The sequence below is a fragment of the Bufo gargarizans genome, chromosome 1 (genome assembly GCF_014858855.1).
Source record: "Bufo gargarizans isolate SCDJY-AF-19 chromosome 1, ASM1485885v1, whole genome shotgun sequence".
Classification (NCBI taxonomy): Eukaryota; Metazoa; Chordata; class Amphibia; order Anura; family Bufonidae; genus Bufo; species Bufo gargarizans.
Window position 1 is genome coordinate 536052753 of NC_058080.1, and position 16408 is coordinate 536069160.

The 16408-nt window shown below is 42.7% G+C and overlaps 1 protein-coding gene across 1 annotated transcript; it reads right to left on the bottom strand.

Annotated features, from left to right (window-relative positions):
* Positions 1-1105: 1105 nt before the first annotated feature.
* Positions 1106-9321, bottom strand: POP5 (POP5 homolog, ribonuclease P/MRP subunit). The gene is made up of 5 exons (XM_044289468.1): positions 9250-9321; positions 9030-9172; positions 2689-2838; positions 1545-1628; positions 1106-1476 (listed from the first exon to the last, which is right to left on the bottom strand). The coding sequence occupies exons 1-5, from the start codon at positions 9264-9266 to the stop codon at positions 1385-1387; spliced, it is 486 nt and encodes a 161-aa protein (XP_044145403.1). The 5' UTR covers positions 9267-9321; the 3' UTR covers positions 1106-1384.
* Between the last annotated feature and the right edge of the window lie 7087 nt (positions 9322-16408).

Sequence of the window (16408 nt, forward strand, 5' to 3'; positions counted from 1 at the left end):
TTATAAAATATATCCCTCAAAGTGGTTAGATATAAATACACTATTCACTAATTTCCCTTTCATGTATTGTATAGGCCTCTAGACCACCATCCCTTTTTACCCTAAAGAGGCCCCTGTATAGTTAGTATATTTCTTGATAAAACAGGAAGAAATCCCACAGAAGGAAAGTAGGGGGGGAAACTTTCATCAGAGATTAGGTCTGACTGCAAATCTTTTGTAGTCAGACCTTTAGCTTTTTTGCTGGAAGAGCAGACTGGAGCCGATGCAAGCAAAAAGGTGCAGATCTCAGAAAAACGCCTCTGTACTTTCTGTAAGGTCTCATGCACACAAGCGTATTTTCTTTCAGTCTCCGTTCCATTTGCGGCCCGTATGCGGAACAATTCACTTCAATGGGTCTGCAAAAAACGGAAATGACTCCATGTGCAGTCCGTTTCCATATGTCCACTCAAAAAAAAAATATATATATATATTTTCCTATTCTTGTCAATTTGCAGACAAGGATAGGCATTGTTACAAAGGATCCACACAAAAAAGTATGCAATATGTACGAAGTACAGACGGTTGTGTGCATGAGCCTTAAGGCTGGGTTCACATGTGATTAGCTATGGACTTTCTGCAGCAGATAAAATGCACACCAACGGGTACCTGCACATGCTGCGGATTCTGTTGCAGAACAGCTATAGATTAGACACCGTTTCATTCTTTGCATTGGAAAATGTAAAACCTGCAGTGCAAATTGACATGCTGCAGCTTTCAAAATCCACAATGCCACAGCTTTTCTGCAGCATGTGAATGAGAATTCCTGGTACTGTACAATGCTGCCGATTTGCTGCACAAAAAGCCACAGGGGCAAATTTGCAGCTAATAATTCACATGTGAACCCAGCCTCAGGCCCCATTCATTTTTTTATTTTTATTACAGATAGGATGTGGACCCATTCATTTCAATGGGTCCACATGAAATGCGGACAGCATACTGTGTGGTGTGCGCATCCGTATGTTCGTTCCGTAGCCCCGCAAAAAAGATGATGTCCTATTCCTGTCAGTTCTGCAAAGGATAGGCATTGTTACAATGGATTTGCAAAAGAAACAGATGCAAACATGGATGTTTCTGTATGTTTTGCGGACCGCAAAATGCACCCTAAAAGGTTTAGGTCCTCTTTAATATAATCCAGTTCTATGTACATGAGAAATCTTAACTTCAGAAGACCATTCCAAAACTGGCCATCTTTCCACTTTATTTCTACTGCCAATACTTGAAGCAATACAATGAAACCTTCTAGACAAACAGGATTGCAACATTGCTTACTCTTCAGAAGTAAAGAAATACAGAAAATAAACTACAAATAAGTTATGGGTACAGAAAAGCGCAACTCAAAAAGCACCTAATCAATCTCTTCATTAGCCATGAATTCCGGTTCTTCCACATTTTTTAAGGAACAGCTCGCTATAGACTTCTGGATGGCATCCTTCTCCTCTGTAACAGAAGCACATTTAGTGGTGTATAGTGACATACCCACCACTTCTACAATGCAGTTTACTTACCAGGATTCTTGCAGTTCTTCAGCAACAGCCTTAGTTGTTTCCTGTTGTACTGGATGAGGAATTTTTGACAAGTACGTATTGTACCTGTAAAAACACAATGTAATCTTAAAGGGATAGTCAGTGTAGAATGAAAAGCTATACAGACTAGTAGTCGTGATCAAATGTAACCCCCGCCAATCAGGTGTGTTGAGAAGGAGTGCTGCAACTTACCATGTACAGCACTGTACATTGTATAGCGGCTGTGCTTGGTATGGGGCTGAGCTGCTCCTAGGCCACATGAACGCGTCATCACATGGCCTAGGAAAAGCAAAGAGAAGGCCTCACAAGAACGCTACTGCTTTAAACAGCTGATTGGTGGGGGTCTCAGGTTTCGGACCCCCAGTGATCAAATACTGATGACCTATACAGAAGAAAGGTCATCAGTATAAAAATCTTGGAAAAGCCCTTTAAAGTTCATTGTGTCCGTAGTCTGCACTTTGCAGACAATTATAGAACATCATCTTTTTGCACAATGGACATGATGCAGAAAAGCACATGGATCACCGAGGAAATATGTCTGCAAAATGCAAACCCACTGAAGTCAACGGGTCTGCAAAAAAAAAAAAAAAAAGTGGGCGGCGCACAGACCGTATCTGTATTTTGGGGATCCATGATGGATACAGTCATGTACATTAGGCCGATCTCTAAACAGTTTACTCCATCATGCCAGATAATCCAAAGTACAGCATAGTGGTTTCCAAAACACAAACAAGGAATAAAAAATAAAAAATTTACAGTGCAGAGCACCATAACTACCTTACAAAACTATGGACAATAACCCCAGGTATGAGGAAGCGAGGGCAGAGCTTTCAAATCTGTGAAGAGGTAATGGTTTTGAATTGTGGCTCATGGCAGTCCACCATATATACATGTCACATATATGGTAAGACACGATTAATAAAACAAAGGATAAAAACTTGGCTTGATCAGCCCTTCATCAGACACACAGATAAGCCTAATTAGTGGGACTGAAAAACGGGAGTGTGGATCTACACCCTACAAATGCCATGGCACAAAACCAGTTACCACTTCACTGTCATTGGTCTTGAGAAGGTCACCGCTGTGTAAAAGCCCCGTGCCATGGTTCACTACCAAGGTTACTCACCTCCAATATGTAGTGTGTTGATGAAGCAGGCATAGCGCTGCCCTCTGTTCTCCAGGCTGGTGATAAAAGGAAGGGATGACCACAGAAGCTGGTGAGACTCCTTACGACATCGAAGCAAGATGATGCCAGTGTAAGCATTCAAATATTTCACTGTTGAAGAAATGTAGTTTCACATTAGGATAGTCTCTACCTAAAAACAAAACTATGAAGTACAAGACCTACAGCCCACCAGCAGCTCTAATGCAGCCAACATTTTAGCATTCGTATTCCAGCTGCAGATCCCAGCTTGACTGCAGGTCTTATGACCCGGAGGGATTTAGTTCATGTCCCGAGACCCCACAGTTGGGCCAGCACTGATGCTGTTGTGATGGGTCAGGACTTACAGCTGTAATGTGGATGCTAATATACAGCTCAATTATGGACATCTGAACTTAGCCTCATGTAGAGTCGTGGCCCTGATTTCACTCATACTGTGGAAGCAGTGCAAAAGTCTCCCATACTCCGATGGGAGAAAATCTCATGCCCGATGCACTTCTAATTATTACAGATATTAAAAGGGCTTCTGTCAGCCCACTAAACCGTTTTTTTTTTTTTTTTGGTTAATAATCCCTATACTGCGAGCTCCGCATACATAAGCTAAATATTCATACGCCCCCTCCGCTGTGTGATTGACAGGGCCAGGGAACGGAATCGTTCTCTGCTGGCCCTGCCTGTTTGCATTCAAAATCCTGCGCCTGCGCCGCGGCCGTACCCATCTTCAATGTGCGCAGGCCGCTCCATCCTCAATGCACCTGCGCCGATGACGTCACATCTACACCCGGCGCAGGATTTTGAATACAAACAGGCAGGGCCAGCAGAGAACGATTCCGTTCCCTGGCCCTGTCAATCACACTGCGGAGGGGGCGTCATTAGGTTCTGAGGATGCGGCTGCTACCAGCAAGTAGCCGCCCTACTTGCTGGTAGCAAGGTAATTTACATATTATAAAAATAGCTTTTTAACAAAATCTACTGAACAAAAATGAATATTTAGCTTATGTATAGGGAGCTCGCAGTGTAGGGATTATTATTAACCAAAAAAAAAAAAAAACGGTTTAGTGGGCCGACAGAAGCCCTTTAAGCTTTAGGCCTCCTGCGCATGAACGTTGTGCATCCGTTCCGTGCGGCAGACGGGACGGATGGAGACCCATTCAACTTGAATGGGTCCGTGATCCCCCCGCACCGCAAAAAAATAAAACCAGTTCTATTTTTTTTGCGGTGCGGAGGCACGGACAGAAACACCAAAGAAGCACTCCGTAGTACTTCCATGGGGTTCAGATCTGTGCTTCCGTTCCGCATCGCCGTGATTGCCAGGGCTGTGGAGTCGGAGGCAATTTTGGGTACCTGGAGTCGGAAAAAAAATTAACCGACTCCGACTCCTACTAGATTTAAATTAGGAAAAAAAAAAAAAAAGCAAGTTTAAATGTCCCAATTCACAAAAAGGTATAAATTAATTACTGCATTTTTTGCCCATAGACGCACCTAGGTTTTTGAGGAGTAAAATAAAAAAAATATTTTGAACCAAAAGGTGTGCTTTTGGTGGGTTTTGAACTAATGGTGGTCTGTGGGTGGCACTGTTATGGGGGCATCTGAGGATGGCACTGTTATGGGGGTATCTGTGGATGACACCTATATAGCATCTTATCTTATGTGTCATCCACAGACCCCCCCCCCCCAATAACAGTGTCCCTGTGTAGTGAATAGGGGCCGGCATCTGTTTCTTTAATGGCAACGGGGCCCGGTGCCCGCTTCATTCATAAAGTGGGCGGAGCAGGCGCGTGACGTAGTGAGAAACAGATGCCGGCCCCCAGCCCCTCCTCCCTCTCAGCCTATTCACCGGACGGTCGTAGCATTCGCCCCATAAGACGCACTGCTATTTTTCCCCCACTTTTGCGAAAAATACGGTACTTCTCTACTGTAAGAATAAAGGCCAATGCATGCAGTGCGTCACGTTACCGCAAAACGAACACGTTAAGTGACCATGAAGAAGCATGCTTTTCACATGCTTCACTATATGGCACGCAACGCACAGTTAAGGAGCGACAATACTTATACTTTCCGCTGTTACAGGGAGCGCAACGCCCATGGTTAACCTAGCCTCTCACTGATAACTCAATTAAGTAAATATGTTTTTTGCAGGACTAGACACTTGTATAAGTGAAGGGAATGGATAGTCAATAGCTCAAGACTGAAGCTGGAAACCATTTGAAAAACTGCTGTCATTCAGCTAAGGCGATAAAAACTTGTAAGCTCAGATTATTAGCTTAAACTTTAAACATGACTATGGGATTCTACTAGGGAAATCAGGTTTTACAATAAATGCCCCTTCCCGGATCCCCCCACTGCCCTATCTTCAGCAGAAGATCCGCACACAAAGGAGAAGGCAGCAGCTTCCTAGCCAGTAGTTCTGTGGTAATGACATGTATGTTGCCTTTCTTTTCTTCAAGGAATGTATAAAATACATTTGCATATTAAATACAGAGTCGTCGGAAGTACCAAAAACTGAGAGGAGTCAACGTTCATGTGCAAGAGGCCTTAGTCAAAGTTTATTTTAACCATATTTTGAACCCCCCAAAAAACAGGAAAAAAAAAAAAAAAAATGAAATCCTGGGCCCTATTAACCCCTTAAAGATGGGTCCTATTTTCATGTTTACGTGTGTTATTTTATCTATCCAAGTTCCAATAGCCATAACTTTTATTTTTCTGCTCACATAACCATATGAGGGCTTATTTTTTTGCAGGACAAGATGTATTTTTTAATGCCGCCATTTAAATTTACAATGTCTTGCATTGGAAAACAAGACAGAATTTCTTTGTGGGGTAAAATTGAAAAAATAATAATAATAATAATAATCCGCTGAGGTTTTTGACATCACGTGCGCAAAAAAAGACATGATGTCCTTATTCTGTCGCTCAATCTTATTGCAGCGATATCAAACTTGTATATTCTAGTCCAAAACCATGATGGTGGACATGTGAAGGTTAGGAGATGTCACAGCCCGCTGGCGGGAAAACCAGTACTTCAACCGCCTATTTGATTAGAATATAAGACTGCTTTGCCCACCTTTGATAACTAAATGTTGAACGTTGATGTTTGAGGCTACTTTCACACTAGCGTTCGATCGGATCCGTTCTGAACGTATCCGATCATATTAATGCAGACGGTGGCTCCGTTCAGAACGGATCCGTCTGCATTATATTGGCAAAAAATAGCTAAGTGTGAAATTAGCCTGAGCGGATCCGTCCAGACTTTACATTGAAAGTCAATGGGGGACGGATCCGTTTGAAGATTGAGCCATATTGTGGCATCTTCAAACGGATCCGTCCCCATTGACTTACATTGTAAGTCTGGACGGATCCGCACGGCCAGGCGGACACCCGAACGCTGCAAGCAGCGTTCAGGTGTCCGCCTGCTGAGCGGAGCGGAGGCTGAACGCCGCCAGACTGATGCAGTCTGAGCGGATCCGCATCCATTCAGACTGCATCAGGGCTGGACGGAAGCGTTCGGGTCCGCTCGTGAGCCCCTTCAAACGGCGCTCACGAGCGGACAGCCGAACGCTAGTGTGAAACTAGCCTAATACTGCAATAGATTGAAACCATAATGGCGGGCATGTGACGGTTGGTCGTTGCCATAGTTCGCAGGTCGTAGCCAGTACTTCAACCGCCTAATTGAATTGAGCATAAGAATGTTTGATCACCGTTGATAACTAAGGGTACTTTCACACTTGCGGCAGAGGATTCCGGCAGGCAGTTCCGTCGCCGGAACAGCCTGCCGGATCCCTCAAAATGTACGCAAACTGATGGCATTAGTCAATGCCGGATCAGTCTCTCCGGTGTCATCCGAAAGGGGAAAATAAAAAAAAATAAAAAAGAAGATAATCGATCCGGCATTTATTTTTTCAACATTTTTTGCAGTCTGAGCATGCGCAGACTGCAAAAACGGATCCGTTTTGCCAGAACAATCGGGCTGGATCCGGCATTAATGCATGTCAATCCCCAGGATAGATCATCAGTTTAAACAAACTGCAGAACCACTTTAAGGATAAACAGGGGAATGCAAAAACCCACCTGAGGGAAATCAACACAATCCTACGAGACCCCCTCAGACACCATTATTAGACGGAAGGGAATGGCTGAAAGACATCCCTTTACCACATCAGTTGAGGAGAAAGAAGAACTAAATTACACCATTAAACCAGAGGATGTAACGAATGCCATTAAAAATCTAACCCTAGGTAAATCCCCCGAACCGGATGGCTACACGGGTGAATTTTACCGCATCTTATCTCAAGAAATAGCTCCAACATTATCCCAAATATACACGGGCTATATGCAAGGTAACACTATACCCACCCAAACAGCACGTATCAAGGTCCTTCCGAAACCAGGAAAAGATCCAACACTGGCTTCTTCATATTGTCTGATCTCATTGATCAATGTAGATTTGAAGGTAATTTCTAAAATTCTTGCTGACAGATTAGCGAATAAAATGCCAAGACTACTATTCCCCGCTCAAGTGAGCTTCATACAAGGGAGGGCGGCAGTCACAAATGTAGGTAGAGTACTGACATCGCTGGACAAAATCAAAATGCGTCCTAAGAGCCAGCCATAGTTGCTATAGATGCTGAAAAAGCCTTTGATAATGTGGACTGGGGATGGATGGATCATGTTTTAGACTATTGGCTTTGAATGGCCCGTTCAGACAATATCTTGGGGCACTCTATTCAAACCCACAAGCCAAAATACACACTCCTGGTTTCCTCTCCAAATCCTTTAACATGGGCAAAGGCACAAGGCAAGGCCGCCCCGCTCTCTCCTCTTATATTTAAAGGGCTTCTGTCACCCCGCAAACAGCAATTTTCAGTATTGGACTTAATATAATTGCTAAAGTACGCAGAGTCCATATATACCCTCTTACCTCTGGCTGTGCTTTAAATTCTATAAAAATAGTACTTTTGTGATATGCAAATTTCTTCACTACCAGCAAGTTGGTCGGTTAATTGCTGGTAGCCGCCACATCCTCGGTCTAAAAAAAAAAAAAAAAAAAAAAAAAAAAAAAAAAAAAAAACACCCCCTCCTCCACTTGATTGACAGGCCCATCGTGCGCTCTCCTCCTCCCGCTGGCCGTTTGCAGCTGAAATTCCGCGCATGCGCCGTACCGGTCCTCATTCGGCACAGGCGCTCTGAGAGGAGGATGCTCACTTGACTGCTCCTTCCTCAGTGCGCCTGTGCCGATGACATCAGCCCTACACCAGGAAGAGAAGATTCCGGCATCACAGGAGGCGGAGAGTCCGGTGACGTCACTGGATGCTTGATTCAGGTAAGTATTTGCCTAATAAGCATGCAGCCACTACAACCACCAACGAAATGGGGTGCCATTATTTTACAAAAAGTATATTTAGACACACTATACCACCAACGCTTATGAATAATATACCCATAATTACTAAATATATATATATATATATATATATATATATATATATATATATATATATATATATATATTTAACAAAATATATATTTGTTAATTATATATATTTAGTAATTATGGGTATATTATTTATATATATTTTCACTGCCTGATCCATTTTTATGACCAGACACAAAACGGAAAGCCGCCAGAACCGAAGACATCCCCCTGAACGGATCTCTTTCCATTCAGAATACAGGAGGACGGAAACTTTTTTCTGGTATTGAGATCCTCAATGTGAAAGGCGTTAGGGCTGATTCTGACTGATGTGTCGGCCGCATCTCCCACACTGACTGTGGCTCCCCTGACCTGACTGCGTCATAGTGATTTATCATACAGTCCATTACTATCTGATCGTGGGTCTATTGTGCTGGACCGACATGATAATGAGTTTACAGGACATTAGACCCAGGATCATATATGAACTGTCTGTATCATAAGTCACTATCATGCAGTTAGTTGGGGTCAGCAGTGCCGCAGTCAGTCCAGGAGATGAGGCTGACGTAGCCTGTGTTTTCCGGACTGAGCGCGATCGTGTGACTCAGCCCTCAACGGTTACTTGGCTTGGACAGCATGGCAGATTGAGGGATACATGTGCCAATCTACCTCAGGTATGAGTGATCCCATCCCGACCAGAATGGACCCACTTCTATTTTCTTCTGCATACAGCGTCCATATTGACCAGCATACAAATAAGATATAGCAGAGCTGTATACATATATATTTGCCACAAGATATGTTCTCCTATGCACGGTCATTACAATGCACTCCTGTTTGGGGCTCAGTGGTGGCATCAGTGACCTGGTTTATCACCACCATCCCCAATGCTTACCTGACAGGCCAATAGAGAAGGCTGCAGCCCCGAAGTCCCCGTGTAGCCTGGCCACCGCCTCTCTCACGTTGTAAAACACTGTGCCCTGCGAGATATTCTGTTTCAAGCGAGGATCCTCGAGCACAAGCTCACACAGGAAGTATCTGAAGGGAAGGACACGTTACTCCCGTGACCCGTCCCTTTAAATCGTATCATTACCGTTTATACTTTATGTGCATACCTGGACTTGAATCGCATGATGACGTCATTTAAACGCGCGGAACGGCATGGAGCTCAAGTTGTAGTAAACTAACGATTGCGTCACTTCCGGGAAAAGCGTCTCTACTGCGGCGGCCATGTTGCTTGTGGCATGCATGGGTCTTTCTTTGTAACTGTTCTATATTTTCTTTTCCACAGAAGTGGTGTCTCTGTACATTAGCTACACGTTACTTGAGAGGCTAAAGACGTTTAGCGTTTCCCACTTTGTATCTCTGCCACACTGATAAAAGCTGCAGAATGATCACTTTTTACAGTAAAGTGTTAGAATGTCTTTGCTGGTGACATTTCAAAGGCGAACATGCTTCATATTACATATAGCCGTTTGATAAGATATATTTTGCAGCAGATGGGAATATTGGGTAATTTTATTTGGTTTTAGTTTTATTTCCCCATGAGTCTTTCACAACAGTATTTTTCACCAGCCTCAGAAATCGCAGGTTAACAGCAGCTCAGATTAGAGACCAGGTCAATGCCACACAGAGTTCTAGCAGCAGACACATCTCTAGAACAACTGTTAAGAGGAGACTGTGTGAATCAGGCCTTCATGGTAGAATATCTGCTAGGAAGCCACTGCTAAGGACAGGCAACAAGCAGAAGAGACTTGTTTGGGCTAAAGAACACAAGGAATGGACATTAGACCAGTGGAAATCTGTGCTTTGGTCTGAGGAGGCCAAATTTGAGATCTTTGGTTCCAACCACCGTGTCTTTGTGCGACGCAGAAAAGGTGAACGGATGGACTCTACATGCCTGGTTCCCACCGTGAAGCATGGAGGAGGAGGTGTGAGGGTGCTTTGCAGGTGACACTGTTGGGGATTTATTCAAAATTGAAGGCATACTGAACCAGCATGGCTACCACGGCATCTTGCAGCGGCATGCTATTCCATCCGGTTTGCGTTTAGTTGGACCATCATTTATTTTTCAACAGGACAATGACCCCAAACACACCTCCAGGCTGTGTAAGGGCTATTTGACCATGAAGGAGAGTGATGGGGTGCTGCGCCAGATGACCTGGCCTCCACAGTCACCGGACCTGAACCCAATCGAGATGGTTTGGGGTGAGCTGGACCACAGAGTGAAGGCAAAAGGGCCAACAAGTGCTAAGCATCTCTGGGAACTCCTTCAAGACTGTTGGAAGACCATTTCAGGTGACTACCTCTTCAAGCTCATCAAGAGAATGCCAAGAGTGTGCAAAGCAGTAATCAAAGCAAAAGGTGGCTACTTTGAAGAACCTAGAATATGACATATTTTCAGTTGTTTCACACTTTTTTGTTATGTATATAACTCCACATGTGTTAATTCATAGTTTTGATGCCTTCAGTGTGAATCTACAATTTTCATAGTCATGAAAATAAAGAAAACTCTTTGAATGAGAAGGTGTGTCCAAACTTTTGGTCTGTACTGTATATATATATGTATTTGGAAAATCCAAGGCAGCACCAACAGTAACTGAAGTCCAGAGTGCCCGCAGTATAGACGTAACCAACCGTCAAGACATACAAAAGGAAAACAACCGCAGTACTTTTCCATAGGTGAAAAAATAGTGGAGTCCTTTATTCACCCACGCAACGTTTCAAGCTTGAGAATTGTCCCCTAGAAAGCAGACTGAAACGTTGCGTGGGTGAATAAAGGACTTCACTATTTTTTCACCTATGGAAGTGCTGCGGTTGTTATATATATATATAGTTATTCCTGCAGTATATAAATCTTTTGCTAGAGGCAGTTGTGCATTGTGTGTATATATTTATACTTTTTGTGAGGCAAGGTAACCAAAAAATGGCTGTTCAGGCACAGTTTTTATTTTCAGTATTTTTCAATGTTCACCTGACAGAGTAGATAATGTAATATTTTTATAGAGCAGGTCGTAACGATGCGGTGATACCTAATATATCTATTTTTTATTTTATTTTATTTTGGATTAACACAATAAAATATATTTTTTTTAAATTATGTTTTTGTGTTTCAATGTTCTAAAAGCCATTTTTTTTGGGTGATTGTCTTATGTAGGGGTTCATTTTTTGCGGGATGAGGTGATGGTTTGATTTATACCATTTTGGGGCACATATGAATTTTGTATCACTTTGTATTACACTTTTTGTGATTTAAGGCAGCGGTCCCCAACTGCCGGGCCCTGGGAGATATGTTGCCGGGCCGCAGAGGAGCGCAGACGCTAGGCGCGTGCGCGCCCGACGCGTACATGTTGCCAACATTAGTGGAGACAGAGGGAGGGAATCCCTCCCTGCCATGACACGGCCGCTGCAGAGCCCAATACAATGAGCGGGCTCTGAGGCGCCGCACTACTGCCACCAATTAATATGTCTAATATTAAAGTAGGAGGAGGGACGGGGGAGGGTTTACCGCTGCACCGTCTCAGCTAGTGTGCTCGGCAAATGGCAGCAGCGACAGCCTTTGGGTTAACCATTAATGTGAGGTACACATAATGAGGTTTCTTACTATTAATGTGAGGCACATGCATGTCCAAATTGATAAAACAATGTGCCTCATATTAACAGCATGTACCTGACGCCATTAACCCCATGTTGTCCATTATGTTAAGCGGGGTACTTGACGAGGTTGCTATTAATATGTGGCACATGGTTTCATCAATTTAGACTCCATGTGCCTCACATTAATAGCCAGTAACCTTATCATACTGTGGTACCCAACACCAGCCTACACATTAACCCCATGCTGCTCAATGTCCATTATGTCAGGAAGTACTCTCTGGTGTTACTATAAATATGAGGCACAAGGCTTTATCAATTTAGACTTCTATTTGCTTCACATTAATAGTAAGTGACCCCATCAAGTACCTCCTCACATAATGGGCAATTGATACTTTGCGAAAAGTAAAAAAAAATATATACTCACACGTTAACCCCATGCAACATGTGGTTAACGTGTGAGTATTTTTTTTTAGTTCATGGTATCGAATTGGTGTTGCAATACTTTTTTTTGGGAGTCACATTTAAATAATAAATGTAATCGTTATATAGTGTTATATATTTTAATATGCACCTTGTGTTTTGTCGTGCGCATGAATCAGTCAGCGACGACCAGCACCCCCATAAACCCTGCCCACCCACTAAGCCCCGCCCCAGAACCCCTTACCCCCACCCCACCTGGTCCCTGGAAAAATTGTCTTACATTATACTGGTCCTTGGTGCAAAAAAGGTTGGGGACCACTGATTTAAGGCACATTTTTTATTTTCTTTTTTTACGATATTCACCAGATGGGTTAGATCACATGGTATTTTTATATAGCAGGTCATTACGGGCATGGTGATACCTAATATGTGTATATTAAAATTTTTATTTTACACAATAAAAGCATTTAAAACCATTTTCTGAAAGCCATATTTTTTATATTGTTTGGGCGATTGTCGTAGGTAGGGTCTCATTTTTGGCGGAATGAGGTGACAGTTTGGTGCTAACTTTGGGTACATATGACTCTTTTGATCGCTTTTTATACCATTTTTTGGGAAGTGAGGTGGGCAAAATTTCAATTCTATCATAGTTTTTTTTTTATGGCGTTCACTGTGCGGGGAAAGTAACATGATCATTTTATAGATTAGGTCGTTACGGACGTGGTGATACCAAAGATGTTTAGTATTATTATTTTTTTTTAACCACTTAAATGTGCAGATAAAGTATGTATTATTTTTTTTTTTACTTTTCTCACTTTTGTACACTTTTTTTATTTTTATTTACTAGTAGTTTTATTGTTCACTTCACATTGGAACATGCATGCTGAAGCCTCTGTAGAACTGCTGGCTCTTAGATGTTTTATTTTTATTTTTTTATAATAATTCTTTATTATTTTCCTTCAACAGGACATACAATACATTCAGAGTGTACATCTCTGAACACATAAAATAACAAAAACAAAGTAAGGCACTACAGGTGCCGCAGACAGTACAATCACAAACATAGGGCAATATGTTTTCCTCGGTACAGAGCGGTCATATTTCACAATCAATGTACAATAGCATACAGAATCAATATATTTGCGCAGAATCAAGGGGAGCTGGCCGGCGTAAGCAGCAGACGACCAAGTGTCCCTTTCAGTTGACACATCAAATACCGTTCCGTGAGTGTAAACGGCTGCATGATCATCTGTATCTCCGGATTTGACATACAATGCACAATAAATGGCTTCCATTTTTTAAATAACCCTTTCGCCTGTCTTTCCTTCTCCTCAAGAGAATTTAACCTTTCTATATGAAAAACATGTTTTAGCTTCTCTATTATAGATTGTAACCCTGGAGTATCATCCTGAAGCCATTGCTGCAGGAGACCACGCTTCACTATCGGAACAAGCGGGGTATCCCACCCTGTCCTACCTCTCCCTCTTCGTAGTGGAATAAGTACAATTTAGCTGACAACGGAAACTCCCGCCCCCAAATTCCCCTAACCAAAGTACCCACTTCCTCCCATAGCCTTTTACTTTTCGGACAGGTCCAGATCCCATGAAATAAATCGGGGAACCCTATCCCACACTTCGGGCAACTCGTAATTCTGTCTGGCTTAGCTGGATGAGGGGGTATATTAAAACCATAGATAGCCCTATACATGAGCCTAACCTGGGTGTACCTCCAGGACTCATTGACTATATGCCTCCTAACTGCCTCCCACCCTTTCACTATCTTTGGTTCAATGTCCCCGTCCTCCAGTTGCTCCGCCCATTTTTCGAAACAGCTGTTCCTATCCCTAGTCCCATCTTCTTTCCTCATATCCGCGTAGATCGTGGAAATCAAGACCCTCCCACCCCCCAAGTCTAGGATCTTATCTAGTACATTTCTACGTATCTCCTTCTGCACTAACACCAGCTGATTCACCACCGCTGCCTTCACTTGAGACCACTGAATAGTCTGAAATGACGACAAAGAGAACTTTGCAATCACTTCTTCTCCAATCAGCCACCTAGGCTCCGAGTCATGTAATAAATGTTTTACACACAAAATCCCTTTCCTCCTCCATTCTAAATGTTTTACACACAAAATCCCTTTCCTCCTCCATTCCTCAAACAGCTTGTTACTCATACCCTGTGGGAATTCAGGATTGTCCCATAGTGGAAGATGCTTGGAAATCCTGTACGACAACCAGTACTTTTTCCTGAGAGTCCTCCATGCAGCTATTGTGTCCTTAAACAATAAAGACTTGTACACTTTTTTGACCCAGACCCACTTGGTTCTTGCAGATCCAGTGGGTCTGATGCCTCTACAATACACTGCAGTACACTGTATAGTGTACTGCAGTGTATTATTATTTTTTTAACACAATTTTATTGTTTCATATAGTGATGACATATCCACATTTGATATGCATTTTCACAAAAGGTTTAACAATGTCAAAGATAGCTGTTTCTGTACATTGATACGCATGAGTGTGAAAAAGATATCACCATATAAGCAATAAGCAGTTAAACATAAAATAGAATACATAAACATAGACATAATTTGCACATGTCCATATTCCCTTGTACCTACATCCCTCTCCTATCCCTTATATCGTCTACCAGTCAGATGTTGACTGTTTTCTCACAGATCACCTAATGTGCCTTTAAGCTGCTCTCTCAGATACCATGAAGTCAGACGATAAGGACGTATTATATCTTGTAACTCGTCTCTATTAAATATTCGTACAATGGTGTATCTCCATTTTTTCATAAGCCCACCTACTAATTTTTCCTTCTTATATTCTGCCCCTAAGAATTCCATCCTAGCGCATCCCTTTACCTGGTCTAAGATCTCTTTTATTTTTGGAACGCTTGGTTGGAGCCAATGACGTAGAAGGCAACGTTTGGCTGCTAGGATGCCAACATGTGTGGCCTGTGACAGGCTACCATTGTCAGGCTTATAATGTAGCAGAATTGACTCGCGTGATAGAGGTGAATCTTTCTTCATGACTCCACCATGCCACTGGATGAAAGACTCCCAAAACTCCCCCACCCTTGGACAAGTCCACAGACCATGGTACAAATCTGCATTTGGTTCGTCACATTTCGGGCATCTACTTATGTGGTCACTGCATGTGTCATTCCATGAGCCATAGAAGCCATATATAGCTTTATGCATTATCTTATATTGTGTCTCTCTCCATACCTCATTTGGTACCGCCTGTCTCACGGCCAACCACCCCCTTAGCACATCCTCTTGAATCTTAGAGACTCTGAGTGATCTCTACCAGGACCTTCCTACTTTACTAGATGAGGCCTTTAGCGTGTTGTCTCTCAGCAGACTAGTAATCTCTGAAAGGGACAGGCCAACATCGCGTGTGTTACACAACTTGTCAAATTTGTTTGAGGGGAATTCCCTGGAAAGATCACAGACGCTGCTATTGAGAAAACCGGTTATTTGATGATATGCCAGGAAGTGGCTGGAGGCAAGCCCAAACGTAGAGCAAAGCTCTGGGAATTTAAAATATCTGTTTTCCGTTTTGTTCCATATGTCTCCAGCCACATTAATCCCTTTATGCTTCCAAAGTTCAAACTGCAGATTATTCATCCCAGGGGTGAAGTCTGGACGGTGCCAAAGTGTCATATGTTTTGATAGAGATAAAAGGGAGGCCGTATTCTTTACGGATCACTTTCCATGTGGCAATGGTGTCCTTAATTGAGAGGGTATTTGGGCGAATTTAGTATGCAGTAAAGCTGTTAGCGACCATGGGCGTGCCAATTGTGATTCTATGGTTAGGTTAGAGTAGTGATTGGATTTAGACACCCAGTCGATGCAGTGCCGAAAAAGGCTCGCTAGATTATATTTACGCAGATCTCGGGAGTTGGAGTTTGCTGAGTGCTATTCTCAACTTTTTTCCCCTCCATATAAAGTATCGAAAGGTCGTTTCTAAAGATTGTATGTCTGAGTGCTTGATCAACAGTGGAATAGTTTGCATTGGCTATAACAATCTTGCAAAACTGATCATCTTTAGCACGTGGAAACGCCCCATTAAGGACAGCGGCAAGTTATTCCACTTGTCAATCTCTCTTAGTATCTTTGTGATCATCGGTGGATAGTTTAGGTTATGTAGTGACTCAGGGGTTTGTCCTACACTAATTCCTAGGTATTTTATGTTTGTGGAGGTAACCTTAACCGGGATGGTCTGCGACAGCATCGAGGTATATT